Below are 22,608 nucleotides of genomic sequence, written 5' to 3'. Positions count from 1 at the left end.
CCAGGGCAAGTTAATAACTTGTTTCACTGGTTCCCCATTCATATTGGGAAAGTTGCCTTTTTTAAATCAAATATGTGATTTTAGATAGGCCTTACACATACAAACATTGTTCTCAAGATAATTTTGGCAGCAAAAAAAAACTTGAAAACATTAACTTCTTATCTAACTTTTGTCCACCCAATCCATTGATTATCTTCTACAAAATGTGTACCAAAACTGTTTTTTTTTTTCATTTTAATTTTCCAGGTAAGCATATATCCAACAGATCTTAGAACCAGCAAATTAAACTTGTGTGGACACTAAATCTACAACCTCTGGAAAGCAAAAGAAAATATTTGTCTTTGGAAGGATATATATCAGCCTTTCAACATACCATTAGTAAAATCTCTATCCAACTTTTACTCATGCGTTTGATTGCTATAATTGTACAGGATAACATCCATCTTTCTTTACACAATAGGATCTAATCGATGCCTGTCCTACTGGATCGTAAAATACTCAATGTTTCCTGTTGAATATTCATACATGTGCTAAAATGTACAAGTTGAATAAGCTACATGTATGTATATATCAACTACATGTGATTTCTATGTACTGCATTTTGTACACAGTTAGTGTTCATGACTATAGCTATATATTGATAATTTGTTTACTCTAATTGTTGTTGTTATCCACTGTTTATAAAGATGTTCATTAACTAACGAAGAGGTGACAGTCATTCCTCTTGAGGCTTAATCCATGACTTGGGAGTATAAACAGAAATATAATCACTGTTGATTATGAAATGATTAAAACAGAGAATGATTGTGCTTAGTACTAATAAAAGTGGCACACCTGATATACATTTATGATTAATAGTATGCCAGACTCTGTAAATCCATACCTATTACATCTACAGGCCAAAAAAACTCACATGAAATGTTATATGACAAATTGTCCTAAAACAGAAAAATTACAATCTGGTAATGTTACAAGAGAATGAACTGTAAAAAAGTTTTCTTTTCTAGGTTTGGGTGTATGAATGAGAATGTCATCAATTTCATTTCATCAAGTCTTGCAGTATTTTTTTGTTTAAGAAATTACTAAAGCTTGTTTTCCTCTGATCATACATGGACTACAATTCCACCATTTGATTATCCATTGACAACATTGTGCTTTTAGGGCATGCTGTATATAACAGCGAGCAGATTATTCTTGGACTGAGCAGAATACTTTGGACTAATGCTTTTGACCATTTACAGCTTAAAAGGTACAGCGATCACAATGACCCCTAGCGGGGGTCTTCCCACCTCATTGAAAATTTGTGTGAAATCTTTTTTTATGACAATCTTGAGACTTTATGAGACAACATTGAGCTTTTTCGAAACAATCTTGAGATTTTTCATAACTACTAGTATCTGAAGAACTTTCAGATCTTTCTCAAGATTCTTTAATACATTTCGGGACGCACGACTTTTTCAAACCAACTTTTAAAACATCTTGAGATTTTTGGAAAGCATCTTAAGATTTTTCTGAAACATCTCAAGATCAAGTCAATACATATCAAGATCAAGTTAAAACATCTCAAGATTTAAAAATCTCAAGATCTTTGGTATAAAAAAGGTTGTATGATAAAAGTTATGTATGTATGTATGTTTGAATCTCAAGTAACATGTTTACGTGTGTAACATCAACTCTCATTATCTCTTTTTAAAGTCATGATTCCACCGGGTGTGATACTACTAATACTGCCACAGGAATATAATAAGATAATTTGAAGAGATGTACCAATGTAGTATAAGTAATCCTGAGGTAAGCACACTCCAGATATTTAGGTGTTGAAGACAATCTTGAGAAGTCCTATACCATATATACAGGGCTCTAAATACTGGGTGCATGTGCACCCAGGTGCACCCAAAATTGGAGCTGTTCACCCAATTATTTTCTGTGGGTGCACAGGGTGCACCCAAATATAATTTGACACATGTATGTAAAGATATCAAAGTGTACTAGTATACATCATATTCTTGACATCTAAGTGTTAGAAAGATAATAAAAATGTTTGTCATGGTACTTGTTTTGATAGCCTAAGGAGTTGATAGCCTGTAACTAAGTAACAAACTAAGTTTTATTATTAGGTTATTACTTAAATTTAAGTGGTGCACCCAAAAATTTCTTGGTGCACCCAATTTTTTAAGCTGGGTTTACCAGTGCACCTAATCCCAAAAGTGAATTTCGAGCCCTGATATAACAATGTTTTTCTGATGAGGCGGTAAAATGGCACCCAGTGGTATTATGAGAGTTGACATAACTGATGATACTGCAAATCAATGAATTAGTTTCATTATTCCCATTTTGCTGTCATAGGAAAGACTCCTTAAATCCATGTGCCTGTTATATAGTATGATGCATATGATGGTCATGGAACTGTACCTGATAGTTAGAGAGTTCTGTCCGAATGTTGTTGTTGTTTGTTTTTTGTTCAGGCAATCTTTTTTTTTAAGTAAAATTATGTGTAACAAATGTATATCTGACCACTGAAAATTTGGCAACTAAAATGGCCAACTTAAAACAATAATATTCAATGAATAAAAACACACAAATAAGCGCAAAGAAGTAACAGTTCAGTTCAGAAGTAACAACTTGGCCCTATTACCCTAGCCTTCTAATAACTATAATAAATAAATGATAACAAGTAGATATAACTACATTGTCTCCCTAGAGAGGAAGAGGATACATATATAAGTAAATTACACTGTACTTCCTGTCATAGAAGATTTTACAGGTACTTGTCAAGAAGAAGAGAGACACAACAGACAAATGCAAGGTGCAAATAAGCTCACTGAAAATATCTTCCACTGGTCATGACAGAGAAGACCAATGCTACTAGTATAATATACAGTATTCCCAGGTTAATTACTTAAAGGAAGAATTCCCCAAGGTCTTTCCCACAAGCTCAATGAACAGTGGACCGTCCCAAGGACTGCAACCCTTTCCAGTAGCATGCATGTTGTTTTAACGATAACAGCCATGGTTCAATCAAACTCCAAACCTTGGTCCAGACTAGAGGCCGGGTCACTAACCGCTGGAATATATGCACACTACCAAACGCTCAGGACCCTGTTGCCATCTCCCTATAGTATAGTATGGGGCTGATTTACGAGTTTTGGCAACTGCAGCAACACAACGTGGACGGCTCGTAGCCACCCAATCAGCAGCCGACAATCGGATAATTTCCTCGCTGGCCACAACCGCACACATTTCCTCCCAGAATGCCCCAGGCAAAAAATCTCTATTGACATATTTAACTGGCCAGTTGCCATGACTACTGTTGGTATATGATGATTATGATTTGACCCAATGTAATGGAACAGGCGAGAATATTACATCAACTAGCTCTAATAATTCCACCGAGTGCCATAATACAGTATACTGCCACATTAAAAAGACATTGTTACAGAGGCCTTCTCAAGATTGTCTTGAGTGACTAGATATCTGAATTCTAGTTCACCTTTATTCGCAGAGTAACCCATATCCGTTGTACCTAAAAACAGGATATTTTGGGATATCACATTGATGGACGGTGGTCTCAAATTGCATTTTTTTTTTCAATATAATATTAAATCAGTTTGAGACCACTGTCCCTCGACTTGATACCCCAAAATACCCTGGTGTTAATACAACAGATAAAGGTTACCCCGCGAATAAAGGTGAACTAGCGCTACAAGAAGGACAGGTTGCCCTGACCCTTTGTCCAATGCATGGAATCCCCAGCCTAAAAGTAAAGCAGCACAAAAAATACCAAGGATTGATTTGACCCAATTATTTTGTCTGTCACAAATTCTGCCAACGAGGACAGAGGAGCTTTTATGGCCTTGATGGAATCTGGCCCTTACATCAGGAAATGCGATCTCTACCTGGGAAGATGGCATTGTAATCTGATCCCTGGTATAATTACCTAAGGTGCAGCCGATCTCACTGACAAGATACGCGCATGCCTGACTGGCTTGTCTCATCCCCAATCGGTAGGTTTGTACTGGGGAGCAACGTTGCAGTTATTCAAATTCGTCAGGTCACACCAATTTTATTTGTTGTTTCTCGGATATCCCAACCTTTTTTTTCCAAGTTGACAGAAATTCACTGCCTTTGCTTTCTCAAATTAAGTATGGGCCTCAAATTCCAGTAGCTGTATGACTTTGTGCATATTTTGGATGGTACATTTATCATTTTTCTTCAAACTTTGGACTTTGCTACCAGAGACTCCCTAAATGTTGAAAGTTTAGATTTTCCTGTCCGATCTCTCCTACTTTTTGAAAAGTTTTTACTTTATTTTTTTTCGACCGACCGACCCATTTTTTTCTGAAAATATTTGAGAAACAACAAATAGAATTGGTGTGGCCTCAGGCAAAAATTCGGTACAGTAATTTGGAGTGATGGCAATAACCCGTTGAGCATCATAAAACAATAACTATTCTGCATGTGTGTAAGAAAATGAGACTTAACATCTTTAAGTCAAAAAGATTTTGAAAAATGATGTTTTCCCAAACATTTCTCTATTTGTACCTTGATCAATTTTAGTCAGATTTCAACAATTTTTCATCTCATCAGTTTTGTATGCCAGGAATACACAAAGGATACGATCATCTGTGCAAATTCTATCAATATACATTATATATACATCATATCCTCATTACGGAAAATCAAATTACAGTTAACAGCGTCATAGATGTCTCCTTGAAAGCTCTCTGTAGACGATATTGGCAAGACGCTAAATTTTCCCCCCAGACTGAAACATGCCTGTAGTTATTCATAAAATTTATGGCTGGGATTGAGTTTGGTCCTCAAAGTCTTCAGAACAACTTGAAATTCCAAGAAGCTCTGTAGGTATCTGCAAATGAACTATGGGAGAAATACTATATTGGTCGTACAAAAAGCACAATGCAAACTTATGCTAATGTTAGGGACAGTCCAGGAAATAGAGGAGGGTTGTAGTGTTCCAAAATAACAAAGCGCAAAAAGATACACCGAGAAGTTACAAAACAAACAAAAGAGTAGCACGAAAAGAAAGACAAAAAACAGAAATTACATGAAATCTTAGTGTCAAGCCTATATTTTCATGCCCCCCTCACACAGACACAAATCCTGGTCTGTCCCCTAATGTATGTACTAGTTATTCTGCCTGAAAACTGCACCCCACAAGACCACAAACCTCATTAGGTTGTAGATTTATGTACATCATGTCAGATGCTGTAAGATATCAATTATTGCCATGTAAATAGGGCAGCCGGCTGTGTGTGTGTGGTATTACCACCAAGCTAGACAGACATGCAGGAAAATTACACCAACTACATGTACATGTTTGTAAATATTATCATTTTTCCTTTCCTAAAGCCAACACTAAATTCTAACTACACCGCTGCTTAAAAGAACGTTTTTTTGCTGTGTAAATAATGCAGGGAAGCCGTTTATTTCCGTGTGGTGAGACCGATTGTTTTTGACAGATAGACATATAAATGGCTTCGGGTCGGGCCCATGCACACACCAGGGGGCAGGGGTAAGCATGACGGCGTGGCTCCCAGCCAATGGGAGCTGCCGTAGCAGATCGGGGTCACGGGTTTGTTGTTCTATGTCATACTACGGCAAACATCGCACTGTGTATTTTTCAACGCATGTAAATATAATACATAGAATATGCTCCGTTTATGTCACGTATGCTGGCTTGTATTCAGAGCTTTCCGAGCCAATGAAAACAGTGTGAACTTGAATGAACTTGAACCTGAAGATAAGAGAAAAGCTGCCAGGGCTTAACTAGGATGCCAAGTATCCTTTTAAAAATCCAATCACAAAGGACCTTCGGGTCTTCCTGTATCATTTGTTACACTAACATTGGCTCTGTGTATATATTGGTAGAAATACCTCCACATGGTACCAATGCTGGAGACTGAAACTGTTTAAGGCACTTCCGAAAATAATTTCATAAGGTTCAACCGTTGGTAAGAATATAGGATATAGGAGAATTCCTGTACACAACCAGGTTTAACTTACTTGCTAACGTTTCGGTGACTGATAGACGCCTGTTTAAGGACCATGTGAATGTTTTTGTATTTTTCATCAAGATATGTGTGGTTATTTGGCATAACTGCAGGGTGTTTAACCCAGAATCCAGAGGTCCTGGGTTCAAATCTCGTCATGCTACCCATCTTGTGTCTTGTGTCCTTGGATGTGGTAAAGGCCCTGAACACAACTTTCCTCTCTGCACCCACGTCTGCACAGGTTTAAAGTGAACTACATTCTACTGTTTTTCAATCTCCCTGTTGAACAAACTCTGATAATTAGACCTTACTCACAAAAAAGGTTTTAATGAATGTCACAGGATGTACAACATTTCCATTAACACTCAAACATGCTATGTAGATAAATCATATATCATCAAATAAAAATATATGTATGTAAGCACAAAAGATGTCATTAAAAAAAGGGCTAAACGTTGATAGAAAATTAAAAGTATATCCCCCTGCATTACAAGTAGTTTTCGTAATCTGTGAAGGACAGAATTTTTCTACTCCTGAACCCCCTAAAACTCCTCAGCTTCCGGCAATAAAACTTTGTGACCCCTTCAACTTCGCTAATCCGCCAGCCAAGATATTGGCCTTCTAATGTTCAGATCAATAATATATAACAATAGCCAATAAATCAATACTCCAGGAGCATTAACAGTCCCTAAGACATGAAAATTTTAAGACATTTTTGATGACCACGATGATCAGGGATCGATGTGTGATATCCGTCCAGTTTTCCTGCCCAGGAGGGCAGCACAAAGGCCAGTGTCCCCATGCAACAGTTAGGCCTTGGTAAAGAAATGTTGTGTTTCCTGTTTCCCGACCGACCCTAAAAAAACCTGCCAATCCATGCCTTTTTTGTCCTGCTTGTCCTATCTAATGAAGGATAAATGTATCCACAGATTTGTAACTATTATACATAGAATCAAAGTTAACTTTGAAAATATATTGTTCTCTTGCATTTCAGTATTACTGTATTGCACCACTAGAGTTTTGGCCAGATTTTGAAACAAAGAAAAAAAGAAAAAAATACTAATACCTACCTATAGCGACCCTAATTTTTTTCAAGACTGAAACAGGAAACACAATTATATTTTTTCCCTAGGCCTTACATGACCATGATTCTGAACTTTAAATCTGTTCTTTGTTGCCTGAGTTGAATACTGCAAACTAAACTAAACTAAAGATTGCAGAGGCTCATAAAGCAGTTTGGCACATAGCAACAGTAATTCATGCTGATAACCCTTCCCTTGTCTTATCATTTTCAAGCTGTTTATTTAGTCTAAGATTATTTAGTTGTTCTGCTCCTGGTATCTCTGACACCATACCTGTGGTTTTGACAGATAGCCAACTGGACGTCAGTGTTTTGAATTCATGCGGTGAAACAATTTTTTTATAAAATCGACAAATAGTTTTTGTGCAGGACCTTACAGTCAACATGGTCAGGGATTTCAATTCAAGGTTTCCCAATAACTTTTCAGGTTTTAAGTATGATCATCAGATGTAACGAGACAATGACCTCTTGGGGAGTAAGTCTATATAAATATGAAATTTGAAATACTATCAACAGATATGTCCAAGCAGACAACCTTAACTATGTTGTGTTGATGGGTATGGATTTTGTTTTCTTTGATCCCTATGATGGTATCTCTCCTTTGCAGTATAATATGTAAACTAACAATTTTATATGAGTATTTTTACCATTAAATGACATTAAGAGTTACTTGGTCTTTATTCAAAAATCACATTCTCAATAAAGATAGTAACATTTCCAAGACAATTTGGGTTGTTTTTCCCATTACAAAATGTCTGAGAAACAGTATATGGTGTTGCCCTGGCCTAGAGGGAGGATTTCCTTCAGAGTGTGTGAACAAACCTTCCCCCAAAACACAGGCTCACGGCCAGCCTTTGGTGTGGGCTACCACAACATCCAAGCCGACGTCCCAATCCTCGGGCCCATACCACAACCCTGCCCAGACTGCTCAACGCATTTGGAGAAGGCTCTGAAGAAATAAACTATGGGAGACCGACTAATAAGGCAGAATTAAGGCAGGGATCCTGCCCCGCCAATTGCACGGGAGCTACTGCAGTCGGCTTAATAACACCGGCATGCCGACCCTTTTACTCATCGTGATCGGGACAAAAGATACCCGGGTAATTGTCTGCGAGAATTACGACGCAGCAGCGAGATACGATCAGGCCTACTACAGGCACAGGCCCTGGCTTGTAACATCAAATTGACAATAAATAGTCCCGGACAGATTGATATAATTACATAACGGTTCGCATCTGAGCATTACAGATCCCATTATACTCCCGTCATATGACTCCGCTGTATAAAGGGCCTCCCTGCGTACAAGCCGACAATTTCATTATCCTGAGTTCAGTGTCGGGAGCATGTGAAAGAGTAGGGATGCCTGGCTGATTACACAGAAAGCACCCAGACCCTAACAAGGCAGCGTTTTAAAAACAACTCCCAAACACTAGGCGGTAAAGCCCAATGTTTAGTCAATGACTGAAAGCAAGAGAAGCAATTCATACAAATAAGCTCTGCTCATGGTTTAAAAAAAAGAGCATTATGCTATAGAAAAAAGAGGAGCATTTCATCTTCCACTCTTTCCCATAACCTTACTCCTCAAGTTGCTTTAAGGTAAAAGCTTGTTTTTTATTATACAGTATACTGTCCTCAACCTGTCATTGCCAACTGTTACCTGCAATAAGCCTTCGAGCCTCCCTTGTATTTGCAGTAAATGTATTTATTACCTGTCTGCCGATGCACATACATATACAAGCCGACGGTTTTATCATCACGACTCCAAAGCCATGTGTGTAAGTGCTAAAGACAAGGTTGTACAAAGAGCATCCACGTTTCAAAATCAACCCCCATAGCCCCAAAAGATGATGATTAAAGTTGCAGGATCACAGAATAGAACCCTGAGTATTCTGTAAAACCACAGCCCTGAAACTGTGCAAACGAAAATTACAAAATTTCCTCTTCTGAATCACTCTTGTTTTCATTCTGTTATGTAAATTCAGCCATTCATCTTGAAGAATATGAGATCAAACAAAATACATTGCTGGCGTATACTTACTGTTATTTGTCGTTATCACTTGGCTTGCCTTGGCCAAAAAGCACTGGGCCCATGTGTTAATAATGTGTCCCAAAATAACTGCACATGGTTAAAGTCTGATGGTTGTAGGACCTTTGAAACATTTGATTGACAAAAAGCAAATACAGGACTGGTATGTTTTTGAAGCACACACCCCCAAAATGGTACATGGTTAAGTCTTACCTTTGACAGATTTGTTGGGTGGGGGACAGTCCATTATGGTGTTCCAGGGGGGGTCGCCCTGCCCTGAGAAGTCCCTCATCTTCAGGTAACTGATGGTGAGTCGGATGATGGAGGCCTTGTCCAGCTGGCTCGTTATCGCCGCCGGCAACGGCAGCATCTTGGCCAGCTCGTAAAACTCGTAGTTCTCCTTTCCCCGGCGGTTCCTCGCGGCATCCCTCGACTTCTCCTTGCGCAGCGCCAGCACACTGGGGGGACAGACAACGGGAGAATGCAGCATCATACCGGGGCAGCCCGTACGTACCAGCGTCTGGGCACGCTGCGATAACATTCAACCCACAGGCTGCACTTGACCCGGGGCCTCCCCGCTCCCTCATTTACATGTCAAACGAGACTTAATCAACTCGACCCAGCCACAGCCACGTTTGTGAAGGGTTCTGTGCTGACGGAGGCAGTGAGGGGAGGATTTACATCTGAAATGGGAAAGATCACTTCATAATTACCACCTTGGAAAATAAGCCCTGCTAAGGTCTGGCTCTCCTTACCCCGGGCTTTACACTGTAACAGTGTGCAGCTAGGGGAAATTGAATGGCCTGGCCTCGTCCTTTATTTTTCTGCGCCTTGCTGAAGTTGACAGGCCGATGAACATGTCAGGAGGAAGATTGATGTGACATGCTGCTACCTTCCAAGATAATCAAATATTTCTGATACGTCTGGCAGCGCAGATTAAAACGCAGTGGGACAACACACACAACCGCCCGTCTGGCTGGCTGGGGCATGCCTGCACATCGCAGCGCTTCACAACAACCTCGTTGGGAAGAGAAGCAACTTGTTCGTCTCTAGGCCACACAAATTCATTTCCTTGGTTCCCCAAAACATTTTAGGGGGACATTTTAACCTGAGGGTGACATGTGAACAGGGAGCTCGGGGGTAAACTTGGATTTGGGTTCTACATGTAATGTAGATTCACATTCGAACTACAAAATTAAGGCTGGGATCCTGCCCCGCCAATACATTGTGTGTGTGTCCCATCTTCCTTCCTAGCAGGCTTTCGAGTTGGGCTTTTTCTTAGCCTATCATTTGCTGTTTTCTGTTTCATTGCCAGCAAACAATGGGAACAATTAACACGCAGAAAACAGATTCTGATAAAGTTGATAAAAGCCCAACTTATAGGCCTGCTATAAATAGGGAAGCTAATGTGTACGAAGCTAAAGACTATTCATAAGACTATTCTCATGATGTTCTTCTAGTTAGCATAATCTCCAGAAATCTGGGAACCAACAAATTGAATTCGTGCAGCCTAAGCCAGCATTTGTCTAATAGGGTTGTCTCTACATGTACATGTATGACCCATTCCACTGCCTTCGGACGGAAATTTGCTCGTTGGGGCTGACAAAAATTTCACCCCATCCGTCCCCAAATCTGACCTTCAAAGCATGAAATTGGTAAAAATGTTTATTGTATTTAAAGCGTAAAACAGATTTGAAAACAGAAATGAAACATGCCCGGCTCCCAAACAATGAGTGGGATGGCTGGTGACAGCCCTCGTTTGTCGTCAGCTGTAGACTTTCAGCGGGTATAAGCTGGTCAGTGAAAGTCGCCTATAGATGCCCCCACGCCAGTATGCAAACAACTGCCGAACATTTGCATTAATGTTGCCCTCTGTGAGAAGGTGCAGTAGTGGCAAAATATTGGACATTCTGAAACATGGGGCATTTCAAAAACTTACAAATAAGCTTACAAACCAACGGGTTATCGATTTAAATACATGATTGTGTTTTCATAACAGTCTGCCTTCAGTGGCTACGAGTAAAATGTACACCAGGGGTTCATTCCTGTCTCCCTTGGGAATTTCAGTACAGAGGACTAACAGGTTGCCCGGTGTCGTTCATGGCCCGTTGCTTGCCCGCTATATCGAGCTGCGATGTTTTCGTCAAACCTTACATTACGGAAGCCTGCCCGCTATCTCGAGCTGCGATGTTTTCGTCAACCCTTACGTTACGGAAGCCTGTCCGCTATCTCGAGCTGCGATGTTTTCGTCAACCCTTACGTTACGGAAGCCTGTCCGCTATCTCGAGCTGCGATTTTTTTGTCAACCCTTACGTTACGGAAGCCTGTCCGCTATCTCGAGCTGCGATTTTTTAGTCAACCCTTACGTTACGGAAGCCAGTTCAAGCCAGTTGCGTGTCCGCTATCTCGAGCTGCGATCTTTTCGTCAAACGTTACGGAAGTGGTCCTGTGTGGCTACCACGGCGTTCCAAGCTGTATAAAGTGACGTCCCCTCTGGCGTTATCACGTCTGCGTTGCACCCAGTTTGGTGCTGTTTCGTGTGTGAGGTTGACGATTTTGAAAATGACCACCAAAATCGACTTCAATTGTTAGGTAGTGATTTTTGGCCATCAGAAGGAGAACTAATATTCCGACATTCAAAATGTTGTGCAGAACTTTGGGAGCTTACATGTCCAATTTTCCTCTAAAGAACGCTGTGAAGGGGAAGAAACATAAGGCCGGCGAGCCCACAGCTGGAAAAATCCGGCTGTTGGGAGAATTTAGCAGTCATCAGTACACAAGCTGTCACCGAGCTTCTGTTAAGCAAAGTTCTCGTAAAAATATTACATATAGCATAATCTAAAACATTTCGAAAAAATGTTTCTCTGGTAAAATGTGACTAGTATGACCTTCGAGTTTACACTTGGAAGCACATTTGCTCAACACGTGCCAAGCCAGGCGTGCATGATGCTCAGTGGGGCATTCTCCAACGATTCTGGTAAACATGAACTAAAAGAATCACACCGGGCTGGTATTAAACGCTCCATTTTTTCATATGTTCGTGTCTTTATATAGACTGTTCCGATATTCGTTGGGGCCCTGAGTGTTTGGATTTTGCGTATAATTGACCACTTCCGTCAACGGGCCACACAGGACCACTTCCGTAACGTTTGACGAAAAGATCGCAGCTCAAGATAGAGGACACGCAACTGGCTTGAACTGGCTTCCGTAACGTAAGGGTTGACAAAAAAATCGCAGCTCGAGATAGCGGACAGGCTTCCATAACGTAAGGGTTGACTAAAAAATCGCAGCTAGATATAGCGGACAGGCTTCCGTAACGTAAGGGTTGACTAAAAAATCGCAGCTCGAGATAGCGGACAGGCTTCCGTAACGTAAGGGTTGACAAAAAAATCGCAGCTAGATATAGCGGACAGGCTTCCGTAACGTAAGGGTTGACTAAAAAATCGCAGCTTGAGATAGCGGACAGGCTTCCGTAACGTAAGGGTTGACGAAAACATCGCAGCTCGAGATAGCGGACAGGCTTCCGTAACGTAAGGGTTGAGGAAAAAATCGCAGCTCGTAACGTAAGGTGGAAAAACTTGGTTGCGTGTGTCTTGTGTCTTGTTAAGAAGGACCACCCGTGCTAATGCCGTTATGTAAGGTTTGCTTGAGACTCGGTGTCCCTCTTGTGTCAGGATGGCGTGTGTCCCTTGTTAGGCTGTGGAGGGTTTTGGACAAAGGGTTGATGGAAAATGTGTATACTGTCCCAGCCCAGACAACATGAAATTCAAGTACCTGATTGGCATGTAAGGTGGATTGTGTTGCAAAAATCGGTGAATTCCCTTGGGTGCAATATCATTCTACGTTAGGTCTTCTGTTAGGTTTGGAAATGCCCCATGTTTCACAATGTCCAATTTCTTGCCATGTATAAGAAGGTGGCGTCCCGACTGATTGGGATATATGGGGGCTTAAGAAGGAAGCACAAACATTACAAAGGCTACATAGTTTTACACGGCTCGGCGAGGGAGCCCCAGCTTCACCCTAATCAATCCATTTGTACCAAAGAACAGCCCCTTCCTTCAATTATTTGGGGACGCTATAGTATAATCAAGCTGAAAATGCAAATACTGTCTAAAGCCCTCTCACCCCAATAGCTGGCATTTAGGGGGGGACAACCTTATGCTCCCACACCACAAATTTTGGACAATAAGGGATATGGGGTACCAGAACATATAACACCAGTTCTCCTTAATCCGTTGGGTAACCTATATCTATCGTTTTAAAAACAGGATACTTTGGGATATCAAGTTGACGTACAGACGTTGGTTTTACTATTTCCAAAATGTAAAAGATACTATTGCAATTTGCAACCACCTTCCGTCGACTTGATAATGGTAGTTCACCTTTATCCACATGGTAACCTATATCCGTTGTTTTTAAAAACAAAGTATTTAGAGATATAAAGTCGACGGATGTTGGTTTCAAATTGCAATATTTCCAGTCTGAAACATCCACCTGTCGACTCGATATCCCTAAATACTCCAATTTCATATACAACGGATAAAGGTGAACTAGTGTTATCCCTAAATACCCGGTTTTTAAAACAACGGATATAGGTTACCCCGCGGATAAAGGTGAACTAGTGTTATCCCTAAATACCCGGTTTTTAAAACGACGGATATAGGCTACCCGGATAAAGGTGAACTAGTGTTATCCCTAAATACCCAGTTTTTAAAACAACAGATACAGGTTACCCCGCGGATAAAGGTGAACTAGTGTTATCCCTAAATACCCGGTTTTTAAAACGACGGATATAGGTTACCCGGATAAAGGTGAACTAGTGTTATCCCTAAATACCCGGCTTTTATAACAACGGATATAGGTTACCCCTAAGATAAAGGTGAACTAGTGTTATCCCTAAATACCCGGTTTTTAAAACAACGGATATAGGTTACCCCACGGATAAAGGTGAGCTAGCGTTAGGGGTGTAACTGACGTTGAGGTTGGGGTGCGGAGCGGAGTAGACATAGGAACTGGGTTCTCAACAGGGAGCGTGATTAAAGTAATTATTTTCCCGCTGCATCTGCTGGGCCCCCTTCGGGTCACGACGAGCCTCAGACAGTCACTAATTACTCGGCAATTTCATAACTGCGCGCCTGCAGCAGCCTTCGAATTAAAGCGCCGAGAAGGTGGATAAGTGCGTCATTGATTTACAGCGTTTAGACAGATTACATACATCTCCAGTTTTTCCCCGGGAAAGTTTGTGTATAGTTGCCAGATCTGAAATTAGACAACTATTCCCTGAAATGGCATCAATTTTAGACCTATTAATTCTGCTATAGAATGGTAACGGAATTTATTGCCCTCAGCAGCTCTAAAAACGTCTGCACCTAAAAAACGATAAAACGGGTTTGCATGACAGTCAGGGAAACTTGCACGTCAAGCAAACGCGATCACAAACCCCTGGCCGCCCGATGCTAATGGACAATCTTTAAACATTTTACGCATTTATGGGACGTGTCATTCTTGCAATAAATACCCACCTAAGAGCCTGGAATCACCCTCCGAGAGGATTCTATGAAACATTACGACCCGAAATGAACCTAGTCAGTCAGAACGTTCGCATGCATCCTATAATCATAAAAAGCGTAAATGTTTGCACGACAGTTATTTGATCGTGATTCCTGGAAGACGATATACCTGGTTATTATCTTGTCTTGGGAAGGTGGGCGTGACTGATACTTAGCTCACAAGTATATGTATGTATGTACATTTGTATGAATGTATATGTATGTATGTATGATATTTAGCTCACAAGGGCTGCATAAAGTGTGTGAAAACAGGTGAAAATGGACAACAATAATACTTTTACCTACAATATTAATATCATATGGTAATGCCAAGAAGAACTGCTAACATAACAACAATTAGAACTACAAAAAAAGAATGTAGATTCTCATGTAGACTAGATAGACACTAACGAGGCATAACGATGATCGTAATTTTACATCTGTCAGAAGCATAACGGTTTTATTTCTGTCCATCTTAAATATCCTCAAGAGTTGTTGGATAAGGGATGCAGAATCTTCTGACTCAGGGTGTGAGCTTGTAACAGACACGTTATTGAAACAGCTCCTAGCAGGATGTTGTTGGTCGGTTTTGATTAAATCTTTTGAGGCCTTGAGTGAAGAGAGAATAGGTCGGGATAAAATATATATTCCCAAAGCTAAAAACTATGTATGCAGTGATAACACTAACCTGATAAAACTATGTGGAGGTAAGCATTTATAACAAGGGCAGGGGTGTATGAGTAACTGTCAGGAGCTGGCTAATGATGTACATTGCATGACGTAGTGCAACGTTTCGTGTGACGTAGTGTGCTTGGAAATAACTTGACATTGACCTGTAACATTGCTCTATTTTCAAGTACCAGAGTTGCCAACCTAGGATTGATGTGTTAAAAAAATTCTTACTTTCCCAGAACTATCGTAGAGTGGAATTTGTTGTCACCAAGTACAGTAGAGGCATCTTCTCTTGATAGTTTTAAACTAAAGAACGCTTGCGGATAGATGTGCAAAAGTTAGGTGTGACGGATCGTTCAGTGTAATAAAACCAGCTGCTGCCGTGCCGCGTGCCCGCGAAGCTGGTATGTTATGCTGAAGGGCAGTTATACAGGCTAAGCCAAGCCGAGAGATAGGTACAGGTACAGATACAGATATTTTAATCCGCCCTTATTTGAACCACCAGGTAATAACTACTTTTTCTGTTTGACGCTAACTCACCTGTATCCAGGGGTAACCTATATTTATGATTTTGTGTTGTTTTTAAAACAGGATATTTATGGACATCAAGTCGGACGACAGTGTTTCAAATTGAAACATTTTTCCTTCAAATTTCAAAATTTTTCAAAATATTGCAGTTTGAAGCCACCATCCATCGACTTTACATCCCTAAGTAGCCTCTTTTTTAAAACAACAGATATAGGTTATCCCATGGATAAAGGGGAACTAGCGGTAGTGACTAATGTTCTATATTTCTATTCTAGACTCACTGACACAGAATGCCATAATTACAGTTTATAAGCTGGATAACTAACCATTACACCACAGTACAGTTACTGTACCGTTCAAACCAGAAGAGGTGCATGGAATGAAAATGCAAGTGAGAGTTTACCGCCTTAAGCACGACCCTGAGAGATCAAATCTAAAAGTGAAAGTGGCAGGTTTCCGACCAGGGTCAGGCGCGTAAAGTCTTGGCTTTGGCTGCTGATGTCACCTGAGACGTCTTGCATCACAATCTTTAACCTTGAGACAGCCTCAGAGTGACCTCTGTCAATGTCAACATGGACCTTACTGCAAGTGGAACATCTTATGTGATGTCCACTGCAAGGCCATGACCATTTGATTAATTGGTTTTGGGAATCACTCTGAGACTCCTACTTTTTCCCCAAATGAACAAAAAAATAACCACATCTGCCATTCAGCAAATTTTCACATTAAATCACTATGAAGCTGTACAATTATTTTCCAGTATACTTGTATATATTACATGAATTATCCACCTGAGATGGTATATCATACCTTAATCATATGCAGATTAAGGTTCTGCAAAATAGAATGACAACTTGAAGCGCTAGTAAAGATCAAAGCCTTGATTTATTAGTTCACACAACTTATCTTATGGTCATCACCCCCACAGGTAACAGTGTCACATTACAAATGCCACTTAAGAGAACAAATTGACCATGAATGACGCACTGGCTGCTTGCAATAAAAGAACATGCTTCAAAGGGCAAACTATGCACAGAAACTTATACATACTGTGACTACAATTACCAACCAAGGCCAAATAAAATGCAAAAACTTGAAGCTGAAGAAAAAACAGTTTTGCCGTATTTCCCCCACAAGCAGACGTTATTTGTGCTGCTCACCAAAAACCAGGAAGGCCTGATGTTCCACTGAAGTCTCTAACATTCCCCGGGTGACCTTGAAAAAAGGTGAGGTCAGCCATGTTGTTGTGCTGTCATGGCAGGTATGTCAGTGTCTCCACGTGACTGCGCTCTACTGTGGGAATTGTTAGGAACCTGTCATCTTTGTAACTCAGCTTGACTTTGTCTTACAATGTCTCCGATTGGACATCTAAAATTGTCTTCATTCATAGTTAGGGTATAAAAGATCAGTTCTTCCAGATCACTTCAGTGTCACTGACGAAGGATAGTGGATTCTATCCGAAATGTCTGACCGTTTCCAAAACCATATCCAGTTGCTTGAGTAACTACTTTTTGGTGCATCTTTGTAACTTTTATATAACCATTCTGAAAGTCACGTCTCACTATCTATTTTGAATGGTTATTAAATTCTTTGATCCCCAAATCACCCAGGGTCGTAAGACCATCATGAAAATGGAGCCTGACAAGAAAGTTTACACACAGTTCTGAGAAATGGATAATACTTGACATAACTCTAAGGAGTGGATATGGTTAGATTATAGTTTTCATTTCAAACACTTAACACTAGTTCACCTTTATCCGTTGGGTAACCTATATCCATTGCTTTTAAAAACGTGGTATTTGGGGATACCACGTCGATGGACGTTGGTTTAAAATTGCTACATTTTCAGTACATTGCAGCTTGCAACTACCACCCGTCGACTTGATGTGCTTAAATACACTGTTTTGAAAAACAACGGATATAGGTTACCCCGTGAATAAAGGTGAACTAGCATTATATTTTTTGTAACGTGTTTGATGTCAAACTTTAATTTTGTGCATAATGGTTACAAATCTTATTGGATAAATTTATACTCAGGAAACAATGTTTTTTTCCTAGAAAACTTGTCAAGACAAGAACACCATGTTCTTCTTCTGTGTTCTTGCATGCACTGCAGAGGAGAACCCTAAGACTGTCTGGACTTATCTCTCCAGTTACTGTAAATGCATTTAAGTTCTCGGGGATTTAATTTCGCGGTGGCGGGTAAAGGGACTTTTCGCGGTGGATTTAAGTTTGCAGTAACACCATAGACTGCAATCTAATATCATAATAAAGAAAATTTTTGCGGTGGTCTTGAATTCGCGGTGAAGTGGTCACCACGAAAACCCCCCAGAACATTAATCCACAGCGAACATTTCTGCATTTACAGTATCCCCTGACCTCACATGGGGACAATGCCCTCCTAACCTCCTTTCCTTCCCCTGGGTTTCCTTCAAGCAAGTCTGGAAAAGACCATCTGGAAAAGACCTTTCTGTCTTAGGACCTCCTGCACATGACAGAAGCCAGATGTGAGGCATCAGGGGAGGCCTGGACCACAGACTGACCTGTCTGGCACCTGACAGCTTCCGAACAAGGTCTGTGGGCACTTGGTCAACCGCAAATCACACAAGTTTGTATCCTTAACTAAAGGCAAGTTTGTATCCGTTAACTTAAGACAAGTTTGTATCCTTAACTTAGACGTCAACAGATACTTATGCATGTACATCATCAACTGCACCTGTCTTCTCAGGTAGCCACACCTGTCTTCCAAGGTAAGCACACCTGTTAGGTGATATTGTCAAGACTCTTGGAACAAAATTTACATAGGTACATAGTTATTCTGTAGGAACAGCTATGACAGGGGTGCTAGTGTCACCAATTAATGAAAACAGACCTGCAGTGGATGTCACTTAAAGACAGAAGAAAAATCTCAAGACTATGCGTGACGTACAAAACGACTAATAAACTGGTAGATGTACCAACTACCAGCACTGTCTCCTGGACCCATCACTCTGAGTACAGAGTACTTGTTCTGATGAAGAAAATTTCTGTCTGTTGACTTCTGAACTCCTTGCCATGAAATTTATGAATTTGTATTGTATCTTTGTAAGCTTCAAAATGACAGATTTAAGTTAACAACTTGGTGTCCTAAACAATGAGTGGGACAGGAAAAAAAATCAAATCTGGAGACTGACCCGATTTTAAGGAAACATATTTTGATACAGCACTAAAATCTATTTCCGAAAATCGTTGGATTTCGAATTTTAAGACAATGCTAACTCGAAGATGAACATCAAAATAAGATGATTGACTCTAAGTAAGTGAATTTCATAACGTTTAAGGAAAAGTCTGAATCAAGCTTCAGGTATTCAACATAGTCAGGCTCAGACCAAGTTTCCCCCCTGCCCTCTGTTTCCATCTAAATCCCTTGCTTCAATATCTTATTCCTCATAACCAACGACACAGCCTGGTGTTACCTTCAGATGTAAACAGACAAAAGATATCTCACCTGTCTGGTTACCTGCCAAGAATAGCCACATACAATCAAGATGCCTCCAAGGCACAGACACACTCACTCACTGGCATGAACAGGTGGACTTGCCTGTTGGGCCAAACCAATCAATTTCCTTGGTCCTCGGACATTTTGAAGTAAAAAGATTTAGGAAATGGCCATGATGAAAACAGAAAGCTGGTAGGAAAAATTGCATATTATTACATGTAACATCACATGTATATTCACTCTCTGAAATTTTGTGCACCGAGGCACAGACTGTCTTTTAGTAGTAGTAGTAGTAGAAGAAGTAGTAGCAGTAGTAGCATCCAGGAGTATTTGATTATCATATTGTTGCTGGGGTCCTTGCATTCGCAAAGGCGTAAGGCAGCAGTCAGACCTTGTCTATCGAGAACACCAGTCCTGCATTTCATGACATAAAATTCATGAAGATGTATTTTCCAAAGCTTGAAATCAAAAACATGGGCCCCCAAATAAAGGGACAACCCTGATGGCAACCAAAAAGTAATGTTTGTTTGTTTGTTTGAACCTTTCATGAAAGCTCAAATTAGCCTGCAGGTCGATTTTCCCTGAGGTCATGAGTGAAGAGACAAGGGTCAGATAAGATATATAACAGAGACACAATTTACATGAATTTAAAGTCCTAACATCAATGGGTCCAGCTCAGCTGTCTGTATTCTCAGGTGCTCTGTTCGGCACAGGTACAGACTGGAGGTGCCCTAAGGGCACAGACAGACACCTCATTAGCGAGCTCACCTGAGTTTACCTGTCCCACTTTCCCCTCAGGTGACAACACTTTCTCCCTTCATTTACAGATTATTCAACCTAATCTTTTGGAAATTTGTCCTCATACCTCTTAGAGAGAGACTTTTTTTCTACTGACGTTTTACTTTTTATAAGTCTGTACTTTTCCAAGTTAGTCTTCACCTGAAATGAAATGAAATGTTCTTACATGTACATTGCTTGGCCCTGTAAGGGTGACCTATTGACCTACATATGTGCAAGTGCCCATGGGATATTGTGCCTACATCGGCCTTGTTTACAAGTAAACACAGCAAGCTTGGGCTGTCATTTTATCACCTGGAGTGGGCATGTAAATGGTGTGTAGGGCAAACAATTGAGCATTAACACTATTTGTGTTTATCTAAGCACAACAAAGAACCCTTCAAGCACAGTGAGACACAGACTAGGTGGTACTGGAAACGATCATCTATCATAATTAGCTGTTGGGGAATGCATTCATGCCTGTCTATGCTTTCCCTCACTTATCCCGGCTTGCTCAAATTATCCCTCTGCACGTTTTAACAATGCACGACCTATCGATGTAGTCATAATGTTTGACAATGTGTCCGTTACATGGAACTAAATCTCATTCAAACGGCAGGCAGGTGTGCATGTTTCAAATTCAGAGCTGAACACCTTTTCATTACAGGCAACACGAATAGCCCAGTAATGCCTCCATTGTAAAGTCATGATATTCAAGTAAAATTCTGGTTGTTCTCCAAAGCGTACTAGATGCGCAACCCTTCCTCTTTACAAAAACGTGTCAAAGGCACCAGTTTAATTGAAGGGAAGACAGGGCTCTCAGAATGGAGGTCCCCTCCCCCCCTCCCGGAGATGAACCGACCCAGCCTGACTTTCCATTGCAAATGTGGCAAAACATAGCAATTCCCCTGCAGGTGTGCCACCAGTGTTGCTACACTGGGGTGCGCCCCGGTAATGTTCGCTACATTGTGGCCAGGGATTGTAGCCTGTTGTGATAAACGCCGCCATGTTTGGCCCGCCTGCGTGAGTGCGAGTGTGTGTGTGTGTGTGGATAGTCACATGACCAACGCTGGCAGTGTGCCCACTACTCCACAATGTCTCCGGCCCTCCAGGTTAGAGCAGGCAAAGAAAGCAGCACAACTTCACAAAGCAAATTCAAGTTCTCTCTCCAGGAATGTGTCACTGGGGAGAACTTAAAATCTTAAAGCCGCTGCTATAGCAAGCTGAGAAAAGCTCCAATTGCCAGCGTGTCGTACAGTACACAGCGTGGTCCCTGGGTGACACCGGGGTCAAAGATATGTATGGGTTGTGAAGATGTCATACTGCTGGGCGTCCAATAACGCAAACTAGACACCATAACCTTTATGCCAAGCCCCATGCCATGCTTAAAAGGACCTTGTGTGGCTCCCTGGGCCGACGCGGATGCATGTTTATCACCTCACCTACATGTACGTAGGGTATAGGGGGATCGACCCTGTCATAGGATAGTGGTAAGGAAGAAAACAATACGACCCCAAGTGCGGCAACCAGCCCCCACCGTTCTCGGGACAATGGGCGATCCATTTGTCGGGGAAACCTCGCAAAATGTCACAGTCCACGTTGCCTTGGCCCGGATCCAGAGGGCTACAGCACATGCACGGGCGGCCAAATGTCACTGTTTCTCGGCGGAAGATTGACATCTGTGACAACATTTAGGCGGCAGCGACCCTCGTGTTAAGGCAGACATGACGTAATCTCGACTCTCTCACGTCTTGTTGGACCAAAGTAGTTCTGAACGCTAAACCTTCTGCAGAACCGCCCGCCCGCCACACACAAATTGAAGCTGTTTTTATTGGTCTGAAGCTAGTGAAGGCGCTGCTGTGGCCTTGCCTCACACAGTAGAAACTAGAGGGGTCGCCACTCTGAAAACCAACATGGCGGACGGGTGAACAAACTCGTTTAGCGCTAGCGTTCCAGGGCTTGGAATTTATTTGGGGGGAATAGGTGCACTGGTGCCTCTGACATAAAACTTAGATGCACAGAAAGAAAATTTGGTTGCACAACATAAGATGAAGTAGAATGTCAGCAAACCTAATTAAAGATTCGAGTTTTGAAAAAAATGCAACAAACCCAGATACTATGACTAATTCAGAAATTCTATGTAAGCAATACATCAAATTTTTTATTTTTTATTACACTCATAATATAAAGAATATACTGTATACCTGATGCACCATGATAGTACCTTTTGGGTATGTCACCCTCACACAGATATATATCTATGTGCACCAGCACACACTCAGTCAAAAATTCTGTGTGCAGCTATAATTCAGAGTGCACGTATGCACCCAGTTGTACGTGTATTTCGGGCCCGCTGTGTTCCCACTGCTAACAGGCCAGGTCCTTGTATCCTAAAGATCAAGAGCATGGCTGGGCTGGAGCTATTTTGGGGAGGGGGAAACGTTAGCTAGACACCAGAGTCACTAGGTCAGACGGACATGTAAGGC

General features: G+C 41.1%; 1 protein-coding gene across 1 annotated transcript in view; it reads right to left on the bottom strand.

Moving 5' to 3' along the window:
• LOC118415059 (neuronal PAS domain-containing protein 3-like) overlaps positions 1-22,608 on the bottom strand; it is a 134,728-nt gene that overhangs the window by 85,378 nt on the left and 26,742 nt on the right. Inside the window, exon 2 of the mRNA XM_035819457.1 lies at positions 9,332-9,576. Within this exon, the coding sequence (XP_035675350.1) occupies positions 9,332-9,576 (245 nt within the window). The remainder of the gene's footprint in view (positions 1-9,331; positions 9,577-22,608) is intronic.

Source organism: Branchiostoma floridae, chromosome 1, assembly GCF_000003815.2.
Source record: "Branchiostoma floridae strain S238N-H82 chromosome 1, Bfl_VNyyK, whole genome shotgun sequence".
NCBI lineage: Eukaryota > Metazoa > Chordata > Leptocardii > Amphioxiformes > Branchiostomatidae > Branchiostoma > Branchiostoma floridae.
The sequence above is the reverse complement of the archived record's forward strand: the minus strand, read 5'-3'. Positions and strand labels throughout refer to the sequence as shown.